This window comes from Chelonoidis abingdonii, chromosome 7 (assembly GCF_003597395.2).
Source record: "Chelonoidis abingdonii isolate Lonesome George chromosome 7, CheloAbing_2.0, whole genome shotgun sequence".
NCBI classification, from domain to species: Eukaryota; Metazoa; Chordata; order Testudines; family Testudinidae; genus Chelonoidis; species Chelonoidis abingdonii.
The window spans coordinates 42,827,644-42,840,759 of NC_133775.1; the positions used below are offsets into that span (position 1 = coordinate 42,827,644).

Sequence of the window (13,116 nt, forward strand, 5' to 3'; positions counted from 1 at the left end):
GTTTGTAAATAAAGAGTTATATTTTCAAAACTTTATGTGAACAGGGTACATTATAAAAAGATAATTTAGCAGCCCAAGAAATTATGCACACAGCATATTTTCAGACTTGATCTCAAGTTAACTTGAATGCACGTGCGTGTGTGTCTAAGAACTGACGGAATGGAGAAGGAGGAGGAGGATGGGCACATTTATAAAACAAGATGGACAAGAGGAATCTCTTTTAAAAGTATCTGGTCAGGCAAGAAATTACAAGTGCAGGTTTAGATAGAGGAAAACATACAAATAAACAAGTAACAGCAATATATTAGCTGATTCTGAGTATCCATCCATCCATATACAAAGCTATTCCGGATATAGCACAAGGGACATTAGTCTAAGAAGAAATCCTCAAAGGAAGGAAGGATATACTGACCTACATATAATGACAATACAATCTTACATATAAACGAGGTTTATACAAGTATGGGTTTAATAAACAGACCATTAACAATTCCGGCTAGTAACAGCAATTATTTAAAAAGCCACACGGGAGCCAGACCATGCTTTACACTACCAAGTATGAATTCCGACAAGTGAATTTAAACAAGAAATTAACCAGTTTATTATATTCACATATGTACAAAATATTACAAATTAAAGTACTGTACTAAGTCATTGCATGACAGCAAGGTCTCCATACAAAAGAAAGCAGGTTGAAAAGCAGCGGCACTGGAATAGTTACATAAGTCTTTGGTATTAGAAATATAGTTTAAGATGCGGCGTTTAACTCATTCAATACAGGGCATTAAACAGAGACAACAAAGATGTACAGTATGAATACTATGAAAGAGTGTTTAGGTATTACTTTAATTCTTCTCCAAGGTAAATTGCTGGACCCCTGAGTTGCTAAAAAGCACACAACAAATTTAGGGTAACAAGTCTACTTATCAAAATAATGTTAAAAAAAACCCTAGGTTACTGAACATAACAGATGTGTTTCTTAATCTGTATTGAATTAAACTGCTTCTCCTCATACAAGAACTATATGCTAATAGCTAAGTACAAAACATTTCACAGAGCTACAGCCTATTCCTTTACCCCTAGAGCAGGCAAAACTGCCAAAGAACCAGTGTTGTCCACTTAAGGAGTATAGCATCAGGCCCACAACACACAATACTAATGCATGGCAAAATATAACCAGACAACATACCCAAGTCTAAACTGCTGTACAGATCAGTTTATAAAATATCTTTTAGGAATAATTTACACATTTACAAATGCTCTAAATCAGTTCCATCAAATGTATTCAACTCAATCACAGTTACATAATTTTGAGGTAAACTCCCTGAAACTATGCTACTTTGGTGGAGATTCATCCCTAAGGTTAAAATTCACCCATATGCAGAGAATTTCTGAGAGGCTCGCTGCACCACTTGGCCCTGCAAAGGGGCTGCCTGCAGGATGCAGTGTGTGGAAGGAATGGCTGCACAGGTGTGTGTGTGTCTCTGCAACCCCCCCCCCCCCAATGTGAATGGGATGTCTGTGCTGGCCAAAAATAGGCCAGCATAAAAGTGGGGACCACAGGGGAGGGAGGGAGCAGCCCAAGGGAGGGGACTTGGGGTATGTGCTCATTCTGTGGAGGATCACTGGATATTATTTAATCTATATGGTGAATAGCAGTTGCAAAGGGGCTGTATTGCTGGTCTGTGTGCACATTGTGGGAATGGATTCTCCTGCGTTTTATACTGGAAGGAGGAGAGTGTCACACACAGGAAAAATGCAGTTCAGAATTTTATATATGCAAGAACATTTTGTTTAGCCCAAATTTTACAGGTAAGAGATTAGCTAAATATTAACAATTGTATATTCACACCTGTACATCACCACCACTAACACTTGTTTCACCTTTTTCTTCTGTGAACCAGGACTTTCAAACTTCATTAAAATTCTGATGCTCAAAGGACAGATATCACTTGCTCAGACCTGACACCAAGGTTACAGGTTTTCATGCTAACTTGGGGGCTCTTTTTCTAAGGATAATAGACACTTATGCATTACATTGTGGAAGGAACAGTCCACACCACTGCATTGCCATAATATCAGTGCCACTCTGGGAGAGAAGTAACAATCAGGGTTACTGTCCTGAAAAACAGGAAGGCAGGCAACAGAAAAAAAAAAATCTGTAAGATGTTCTTTTACTATGCGCCAATGACCAAGAAGGTATACACTGGATGATACATGCTCCTATTTGCTAGCAAGGGAAAGAGAAAAAGCCCTTCATGGAGACCTGATGTAGAAAGCTTCCAAAATCAAAATACAAAGGTGCCAGTAATTTAAGATACGAAGTGCAGTACTACCCTTAAAAATGATACCTTCTTTACCAGTAGATCAGTTTCTGAGTGTATTTAGGGTGAAATCTCCTTGCTTTGCTCCAAAAATATATTTTTATTGCTCTTTAATTCTTTCAGCCCTGCAGAGCCAATACACTTATGGGACAGTGAGCAGGATTCTTTTTGTGCTCACACAGGAAATGAACTGTTAACTAAATTCCTACTGCAAAGCCAAATTTGCCACATTATAGGCAGAACATGACCTACAAAATGTTTTAACTACTGATGATACATAAGCTATAAAGAACACATTTTGTCTTTAAGATTCCTAGTTGCTTATTTTTAAACTGAATTAGCTTTGGAGCGCACAACAAAACAAAAAGAGAACACCACAATCCCACTTATACAGTCATTTTTTTCTAGCAGAACCACACTAAGTAACATGCCACTTTTTAAAACTGCTATCATAAAAACAAGTTGTTTGAAAATTTAGGCAGGACTTCAAGTCAGTTATAATCATCCCACACATGTACCTTGGAAGAGAAGGCTATTAATGTTTACTACATTTCTATTTTTCTCAGAATAGTTTGATGAGTGCACAACTGTTTGTTATGTGATAAGTAACACTGCTTGATGTTTCAAGACAGGTAACACTGACTTTACTTCATGCCCACTGGCATGACTGAACTTTCCTTTTTCCGTATGCAGTGATAAGGAGTAATAAGCTTTCATCTCCTCCTTCTACCATCACAGATGTTAGCTACTAGAAAAAAAGATTTATTAAACATTTACCAATAGGTAGCATTCGCTGTGTACCACCGCATAAAAAGCAGCATAAAGAAATCTGCTTTGCAAGGATCTCCTGGGAAGGTGAGGTTTGGGCTTTATACTGGTCCCTGATGATGGCAAACTGGCAGGCTGTTTCTTGCATAGCTCTGGGCAAACCATTAATCTGTCAGCAAAAATTTCTGTAGGAATTCCAACAAGACTGGAGGGTTTGGACAGACAGAAAACGCTGCTTTTGAAATACTTAACAAGACTAATAATGCTTTGCAGATTGTTGTATTCCACAGTCCCTGAAATTTCTGGTCAACAGTGCAAAGTAAATGTTCAATTCATTCATCTTCTTCAACATAGGTTGATGGAAACCAGCCCACCTAAAAACAGCAAAAGCAAAAGAAAAATAATACATAAGATGCTAATAACACAGGACAGTTCTTTGAAAGGCCTGCCTAGGCAAAACTATAATGGCTCTGTTTAGTAACAAGAGGACACAAAATTATAAAGATAAATGTGATTGAGCCACTACAGCACTTAGTTAGAATAACGCATCTCAACCAAGTGATGCAAATTATTGATCCCATGATTTGGAGATTGCAGCACTGGACATTAAAACCTCTTTTTGGAAGAGCAGAACTAACCCACTAGCTGTGACTATGCCCCAAAGCACTAAAACATGGAAGAAGAAGAGTAAGAGCAGAAACAAGGAGGTTTACTAGAAGCAGGCAGCTGCTATTTCCTCTTTTGGAGGTGAAGGACATCTAAGTATTCTGCAAAGCTACCATCAGGCTCACAAGTCCCCATTGCCATTATTTGCCTCAATTAAATAGGAACTGATTTTCTTGTCCTTACATGCACTTAAGTCTCAATGGAGTCAGGAGTCATTTTAAATGAGAAAGAATTGCAGAGCAGAGCCCGAGGTTTTTCATTTATACTGCGTTGTTACTAAGTTACTGTATTACTCATGAAAGAAACCAGACCATTAACTTTGTAGAGTGAAGTCCTATATCTATAGCAATACAAGGGCAGACTTGTGCAATACAAGGGCAGGCTACTTCATGCTGCCCTGTCAATGTACCCTGTTTTGGATGAACTATCTCTAGAGAAAGAAGAGAACTCAAGTCCCAAAGCCTATCTTGCTGAGACTGTCAAACATAATGCCAGTTCCTAATGTTTTTCTTTAGGATGTGGCTATCTGTCCATTAACACCTGGAATGAGATCATCAACTTATTTCACACAGTACACAGGACCATCAAAAATAGTTTAGGTTTCTATATTGCTTTCAATCTATATGCTTATTTCTTTTTTAAAATGGGCTTGTCTCATGCTCTAGGCAAATGTACAAAATAAAAAACCCTTCAAATAATGTAAAACACAAAATCCCAGCATTCTCCCACCCTATTCCACAGGACTAACTTTCACTTCCAACCACCATCCAACCCACATCCACCCTCCCTTACCAAAAGCTGCAGAAACAGGTGAGCCTTACAGCACACCCTGGCCCTGCCACTAATCTCTTCCCATTTAAACCATGACCTTGAGTACCTCCATTTATCTCCACTGCAGAGGTATTACATGAGCAGAGTGGTAGCAACCTAAAGTAGAGATGGAAACCATTTAGGGCTTCTGTGACAAAACTAACACTTTGAATTGTACCTGAGAGCTACCAGCAACTTGCACAAATCTCCGAGCACAGATGTAACATGCTCCCTCTAAAAATCACTGCTACATAAGCGTCTTGCCACATTTTGTACTAGCTGAAGTTTCTGAGTGCTCTTCAGATGTAACCTCATGTAAATCCTATTGCAGCAATCCAGTCTTATGCTGACAAAGGTATGGAAGGCAGTGGTGAAATGCACATCCAAAAGGAAAGATAGTAAAATGCACTCCTTGCCTTTGCTGCTAGCTGGAAACCAAGAATCAACCAGGGATCCAACAAGACCCTGATGTTTTGCTGCTAAGGGCTATAACCTCTGCTATTTCCCCCACCAAACAAATCATCTTATCCACTCTGCACATCAGCCAGTTAGTGCTCATCCATGACCCTAGTTCATTTAGACTCTGGGAAAGGTGATCAAGCATACTGTCTGGATCGTCTGAAACAGAGATGATGATGTGTCAGATTTACTGTGAGAGAAAATATGTGAAAAAGGTTTGTCTGAAGACTCCATTTAAGAGACTTACCAAGGAGATAAGCATAAAATGATGCCAAATAAAAGAAAAACCTACCCTTCCATTTACTTCACCTCTCCACCAGCCATTAGCACTCATCTTTGTGTAAATTTTTACCACATCACCTTTCAGTAAGGACAGTTCTCTCATGTCTCTTGCACAGAAGTCATAGCGGGCAATGGCTATGCCTATTGCTTTCGGACTTAGCACTGAAATTGAACACAGGAAATCACTGTTATTATGATCTGTTAATTGCAGACTAATCAATTAAGTCAATACTGTAAAATGTATAGCAATGATTCCATTACAAAATAAACTGGCAATAATTTTATGTAAATATGAAAGTAACCACCCAAAGAAATCAAGAAGCCTTCTTTAAAGGTTAATTCAACACAAGGTTGGAGGATTTTATGTGGTTGGCCGGGGGGCAGGGAGGATGAATTTCTACAGTTTGGGCAAGTCTAAGCCAGCTCTGGCGACCCTATTAAAATGAGGTCGTGACCCACTTTGGGGTCCTGACCCACAGTTTGAGAACTGCTGCTGTAGACCAACTCCTTCCAACTAACAACAAAAAAGAAATGCATTTCTACAGTTTGGGTTATCTATTGCATGGCCGCTGCATCACGTAAACCACCATTTTTCTGGGGATTACACTGTAAATCAAACATCAAAAATGATCAGTTGAAGCTGGCTCACAAAATTTCACCACAAAGCAAAAATGCCTTGATTCAGCAAAGTCCTAAGTATTAGCATAAGTCTAAGCATGTGAGGTGTCCCAACAAAATCAACACTTAAAGGTTTATAGTGATGCACTGACTTAAAATACCTTGCTGAACTAGGGCTTAAATCTTTTAAACTGATATAAAAATTACTTCAAACATTTCTGAATGATAAGTGCAAAAACTGCATGTCTCTTATATGTTCAGTTCAAAAATGGCTTTAATTGTAGCAAACTGATAATCCTTTTATGAAATCTTATAGAATCCAATCCTGTAAGCTGCTGAGGACTGTCATTTCCTATTAGGAGGTAAAAGTTCTCAGCACCTTGCAGGGTGAGATCTATAATGTGGGTATATTAGAAAAAAATATACACTGGCTAATGCGTTAGATTCAGAGGTTAGACCAGCAACTGGCAAAGGTGGAAGCCTAGGTATGCAAAGGGGAATCCAAAACAGTGTTTTCAAATAAAGGCAATTTCCCTTTGCGACTGGTTCTATGAGTGAACAGCTGCTGTAGATAGAAATGGACTCCCATTAGTTCTGACTAGCTCCTTACAAAGGGAGCTAGGTAGATGAACACACTACAATCCCTATTGAAAAAGTCCTAGGTGTATTTGGAGTATGGCCAACAACAGTGAGTTGGAGGAATCATCAAAACCATTCTCTTTGTCATAATTCAGAGAACAAGAGAGCAAACACATTATTACTAGAGTTTCCCAAAGAGTTTTAGGAATTGCTATTAACATTCTAGTTTTGAAAATGCAATCAAAATTTAACAGTAAAGACTCAGAGCAAGCTGCTTTCTTTGGTTTAACTCAGGGAAATACGAATCACGGCATATAAACTAGAAAATCTAAACAGCTACCACAAAAATCAACCATTTGATAGCCTTGCTGCATATACTTTTATTTGATATTTATTGTGACCTCCTATGAACAGCAGCTTTTGCATAATGGATATCGTGCATTCAAATAATTACAACTGTGCGCACATCAATGATTAAAACTGAAATACCTAAAGTCAAATCATGTCTGAAAATGAATTATGACCTTATATTTCCACAACATCGTAGTGTACTATAACTTCACACTCAGCGTTAGTTTTTAGAATATGCCTATAGGATATAAATAAATTATACAGAAGAGAATTAGCAGCTTGATATATTTTTTATGTGCACAATATGAAGATGCTGAAGAATATAGACAATCATGCACAGTATATTACTGCTTACACTCTAGCAAGTCCAATACCATGACTATTTTCCTATTTACATCAATATTTTGTCAAATACCATACTGGGCAGCAAGAATAAGTGGTGATGGGGCAGGAGAAGGGGTGCGGCAGAGGCAGTAATAGACATTTTATGGGGGAAGAGGGCACTAGCAGCACTTACTGATTTGGGGTCAGTATTTTGGTGGATGGCAATAGCAGTAACTATTTGTGGAAGGGAATCATTGATTTGGGGGTTATAAGGACTAGAAAAGGATTGGGGGAGGAGAGGGGAAGGGAAGCAGAGAGACTCTCTGGACTCTAGAAAGAAGATAGGACTTAGGAGAGGTCAAGGCGACACGGTACATTGGGGGAGATGTGGGGGAGGAACAAAAGGAAGTAGATAAGAAAGAAGAGAACAAGGGGAAAGGGGAACTGAGGGAGGAAAAGAACTAAGGAGAGGAGAAATGCAGGGATAGTGGGCAGTAAAATATTGGGGAAATGGGAGGAAAAAGGGGCAGAATATTTCAAACTCTTTTCAAAGTGGAGAACACAGCTGAAAGTGAGAAGGAAGTAAGAGAAGGACAGAATTTGGAGATAGGGGAGAGAGGATCAGAGAAATAAGGAAAGAAAGAATTGAAACAAGCAATAGCGGAGATTTTAAAAAGGAAAGAGGCTATGTCTACAGTGCAATTAAAAACCTGCAGCTGCTCCATGCCAGCTGACGCAGGCTCCTGGGGCTCAGGCTAAGGAGCTGTTTAGTTGCAGTATACAGGTATGGGCTTGGGCTGGAGCCCGAGCTCTAGGACCCTGGAAGTTAGGAGGGTCCCAGAGCCTGCACTCCAGGCTGAGCTTGAACATCTACAGCGTAGTTTTACAGCCTCGTTGCAAGCTCTAGTCAGCTGACACAAGCCAGCCCCGGGTATTTAATTGCACTATAGACATACCCAGAGAGGACTCATTAATGCTTGTAGCCCCAGAGAACTAGGATACTTTGGTCTGTGTCAGATTTCTATCTTTGCTTCCATTCGGGTCAATTTCTCATTAATACAAATTGTAACCAGCTTGATCTCACGCTATGTATTTCTCTTAACTTAGGCTTTATCCCCATAAGGGTTGTTTTTGGCTAGTGAGTTCTCTGGGTCTTGAAGCAATGTACATTTGCTTAATTTTACAAAACTGTACATCAGTTCTCGCCCGTATGCAAGCATGGATTTTCGAAAGTGCTCACACATTGCCAGCTTAATTCTGCTCTCACTGGTATTAATGAGAATTTTACCACTGACTTCCAGTGGGAGCAGAGATAAGCCAAAATTGAAGGTGCTTTTGAAAACCCCACCCATAATATTTAGGGATCATATTTTTCATTTATATCATTTAGTTGTGAATTTAATGAAGACTCTTTTGGTGTCTTAAAAAGAGATGATTTTATAAATAACGCAAAGAGTCACGCACGGTATCTGCCAGAATATGAAATGCCATCCAAGCCAACATGATTAAATTACCTAACATTACTTGATGCCCCATTGCTGCTGTTAATTATTACAAAGACATGCTTTACATCAGATATTGTCAGGATTTCTTTTTGTGAAGGAGACAGAGTGCAGTTAATCCTTACTAATTACCAACATAAAGAGCTCTGCTGGAACTAGTGCTATGCACAAAGATAGAAGAGGGGCCAACCTCCATTCCAAAACCTTGTGTTACCTAGGCCAGATAATCCACCCTCTGTAAGTGGAAATGAACCAGCATAAGGAGAGCAAATGCTGCACTCTTTTAGAGGGTGTAGCAGTCGCTGTTGTGTATGCTCCTTCAGGGTTCTCAGAGACTTTTTGCCTGCCACAGGCAAAATTACTGGGTGAAAAGTGGTGCAGCCCCACCATAACTGTGGCTTAAAAGTCACAACAGCATCCTTACTTACTGGTGTTTATTAATGGAGTGCAAGTTTGCCATAATGTGGTTGGAATTGAGATTAGCATGGCTGTAAATTTCAATCTTTTTATACAGTCTGTTAGTTCAAAATGTTTTTATATTTTCAAAGCAAGAGAAGGTTAAAAGAAGATAAAGAAAATGTGAGTACATTTGAAAAACAGATGAGTAAAATTAACTGAAACAATGGTAGTGCAAAATCTAACATTTGCTACAACAGAACTCTAGCAATGGCATTTTATGACACTGTCACAATATGGTTTACTGTAGAGATGGGACGAATACTTGATTCATTCATGAACAGTGCAATTTTCAGGTATGCATATTTGTATGAATACATCAATTAAAAATATAATACTTGCTATAGGATTAAACTACTGAATGGTGAACTAGTGGCGATTTGAAATCTGCTGCGGCTATTCAAATTCTGCTTAAAGTAATGTATACTTTTAAAAGTTTATTTTACAAGAGTTTGATTTTATTGGACTGCAAGAATAACAATTTTCTACCCTCTGATTACCTTGTCTTTATAGCTTATCATGTTAAGTAGTTACTGAGATTTGGAGTCAGTCTTCAGGGTATAGCATTAGCTGCTATTCTGCATTTAGTCAAGAAATGAAAAAGTAGATTCGTCCCTTCCCTAGTTGGCTGCACATAGAAAGAATTTGCAAACAGAAGCAAATTTAGAAGAAATATAAAAGTGGTAAGCAGTACCTGACCAGAAAGGAGTGGAGGAAGGGGGAACAAAGCTGTAGTCTGGAGAAGTTACAAAAGAAAACCCACAGAACAAAGAGGGGGCTTAGAGAAAGAAAGAGAAAAAGAGAGAAGCAAAAGAATGTTGAAATATTGGCAAAAAATAGAGATACTAATATTTAAATAATGTAAGTCATTGGTAATAAGGAAACTACGGTTCATCACTGAAGAAGTCTGGAAGGAAATTGACTGTGAAAAGTGGAAAACATAGATCTATGATTTCATTTTTCACAATTATTTTTGAAAAACAAAAAATAAAAAAGAAATCCATTTTGGGTTTGGCAGAAAAGAATTTTAAACTGTTTTTTCTTACAAATAAAGTGGTTTCTTTTCTTAATACATTTTAAAATGCTTTTGGTTCTAACTCAGCCAAGTTCTTAAGCATGTGTCTAAGTTCAAGTACATAAGTATTGCTATTGGTATTCATAGGAGTATTCACATGCTTAACTTAGGCATGTTCTTAAGTACCTTGTTAAACTGGACCTCACACCATGCATGTAGGGATCACAGCATTCTATTCTAATAACTATTAATATCAATGGGAATTAGATGCATGTTTCGTATCCTTTAAGGACTAAATGATGGTTTGGATCCATATATACTACTCACATTCAGTTCAGTGGAAGTTCTGAGCACACACAAAAGACAGAATTTGGCTCAGGAACTTAAACTTGTGCAGCCAGTATTCTAGCCCCCACTCCGATGGATAAATGTAATGTATCCTCAGGTAATCAAAGAGTTAAGGACACACTAATTAAATCTCCAACACATTTATAGTAAGCAGGTTGCTGGTCACCCAATTGCTGTCCTTTGGGTGGCAGTATGTTTTCTACCCGCAAAAAAGTACATGCCCTTTATTGAAAATTAGGACCAAAGAACATACCACAGCACCAAGACCCATCTTTGTTTGTTTACATTGATCTAAGAAAAAAGTAAAGTACATCTAGATGTCTTGACGTATTTGATAGCTGATGAGGTATCCTCATGCTTACTGAAAGTGTGCAATGAACATCTAAAAAGAAGAGACAAGTCCTGGGACATTGGGAGATTAAAAAGAACCACTGGACAATTTTCTGAAGTAAGTGAAAAGACAACTTAATTTTAGGTACGAAATGATAATTCAGTCCTAACAACCAAGTATTGAGAGAACTGTGACGCAAGCATGCCAGCTTTCAAATCACCCTTTGTGTCAAATTCTAAGAAATAATATGGAAATTGTTTTGAAAGTCATATCAAAAAATTACAGGAGAACGTAACACCCATTTAATATTCTGACCTTCAAAGGGGAAATAAATAAAACCATAAAAAAAAACCCCTTTTTCCAATCATCTTAGACAAGTAGGTGATTTGAAGCTGCCTTTGGATTTCTCAAAACATTTGGTATTAATACTTGATGGACTTTTGCAATGTCTGCAGTAGAGCTTCCTAAATTTCTAAAAAATGCTCCAAGTCAGAAATGTCTCTCTCTGCTAATGTTATGAAGTTTTGCCTAATGCATACCAAATACTATGAAGGTATCAAAGGACAAAAAAATGAAACTTGCATCATTAGAGAAGATGTATTTATTACTAAAAAAAAAAAAAATATCCAAAAGGGGTGTTCATATGAGCAGAGCAGTGAAAAATGTCTATCTCAAACCTCCGCTCAGTCTCAGATTGAAGTTGGGAGCTTGACATATTTAATTGCCTCAGCCTGTGCTTGTGAAAATCTGGTGAACATGGGGCTCAGGTTATGCACCCCGCAGCTGGAAACTGACAAATTGAGGGGAAGGAGGTTTGCCATTCAGACTCCCTCTCAAAAGCTATCCCTTCTATGCCTTCAAAGGAGAGCAGGAGGTAGTCAGAGAGGAACTGGCTGATTGAAGATTCCCTTGGGGAATAAAGTGAATTCAACTCAAATGTCCAAAAAATCTGCAGTGGCTGGTTTGCTTCTGAGAGTACGTCTACATTACGGGATTATTCCGATTTTACATAAACCGGTTTTGTAAAACAGATTGTATAAAGTCGAGCGCACGCGGCCACACTAAGCACATTAATTCGGCCGTGTGCGTCCATGGTCCGAGGCTAGCGTCTATTTCTGGAGCGTTGCATTGTGGGTATGTATTCTGTAGCTATCCCATAGTTCCCGCAGTCTCCTCCGCCCCTTGGAATTCTGGGTTGAGATCCCAGTGCCTGATGGGGCAAAAATCATTGTCACAGGTGGTTCTGGGTAAATGTCGTCACTCATTCCTTCCTCCGGGAAAGCAATGGCAGACAATCATTTCGCACCCTTTTTCCCTGGATTCTGATTGCCCTGGCAAGACGCCACAGCATGACAACATGGAGCTGTTTTGCTTTTTTTTTTTGTCTAACTGTCACCGTATGTGTAACTGATGCCGCTGACAGAGGCGGTACTGCAGCGCTACACACACATTTCATTGCCTTTGCGCTGAATAGCAGAGACGGTTAGCAGTTGTTCTGTATGTCACTATCAATTGTAAACTGGCATGAGATGATGTTATCTGTCGTTCTGTACTGTCTGCTGTTGTCATGGGTGCCCCGCTGAGGTCGCCGGCGCGCCAAAGACAAAAATGGGAATGACTCCCTGGGTCATTCGGCTCCTTATGTTGTATCTAAAAATAGAGTCAGTCATGCCAGACTATGGGGCAAGTGTACTGAGAAACCAGAGAGCAACAGCTGCTACGTGTCACCGATCCTTCAGAAATGAGAGCGCATGCCATTTTAGGCGGAGCCCCCTGCAACACCGACTCATGCTTCCCTGCTCCCCAACCTCCTGGGCTACCGTTGCAGTGTCCCTCATTTGTGTGATGAATAATAAAGAATGCAGGATAAGAAGCACTGACTTGTTAAGTGAGATAAATAGGGGGAGGCAATGCCTCCCAGCGCTAATTAGCCCATGGAGGACATTAAGCGGTGCGGGGGAGAGGAGCCAGCATCTCTCTGCTATGATAGTCCAGGCAGTACAGAATCTTTCTTTACACATGAAAGGGAGGGAGCTGATTGGAGCTCAAACCCGCCCCAGCTTGCTATGATGAAGAAAGTTACCAGCTGTCTGTACCATCCTATGGGAATGACCCGAAATCATTCCTAATTTTGACCCAGGTGCCCCCGGCCAGCCCCACCTGAGGCCAACAGAGCATTCATGGGCTGATGATACGACGGATAGCAGTCATACTGACCGTCGCCACGGGGCGAGGGAGGGGAGGGATACGCTCTTCACTGCCGCAAAGCATCGCGTCTACCAG

At 39.5% G+C, this 13,116-nt stretch overlaps 1 protein-coding gene across 5 annotated transcripts in view; it reads right to left on the reverse strand.

Moving 5' to 3' along the window:
- Nucleotides 1-577: 577 nt before the first annotated feature.
- The window catches only part of VAV3 (vav guanine nucleotide exchange factor 3), a 259,518-nt gene continuing 246,979 nt past the window's right edge, over nucleotides 578-13,116 (reverse strand). For all 5 annotated transcript variants that reach the window (XM_032803745.2, XM_075067838.1, XM_032803748.2 and 2 more), the window contains 2 exons: nucleotides 5,320-5,471; nucleotides 578-3,466 (listed from right to left, as the gene is read on the reverse strand). In XM_032803745.2, coding sequence (XP_032659636.1) covers nucleotides 3,425-3,466; nucleotides 5,320-5,471 — 194 coding nt within the window. In that variant the 3' untranslated portion in view covers nucleotides 578-3,424. The remainder of the gene's footprint in view (nucleotides 3,467-5,319; nucleotides 5,472-13,116) is intronic.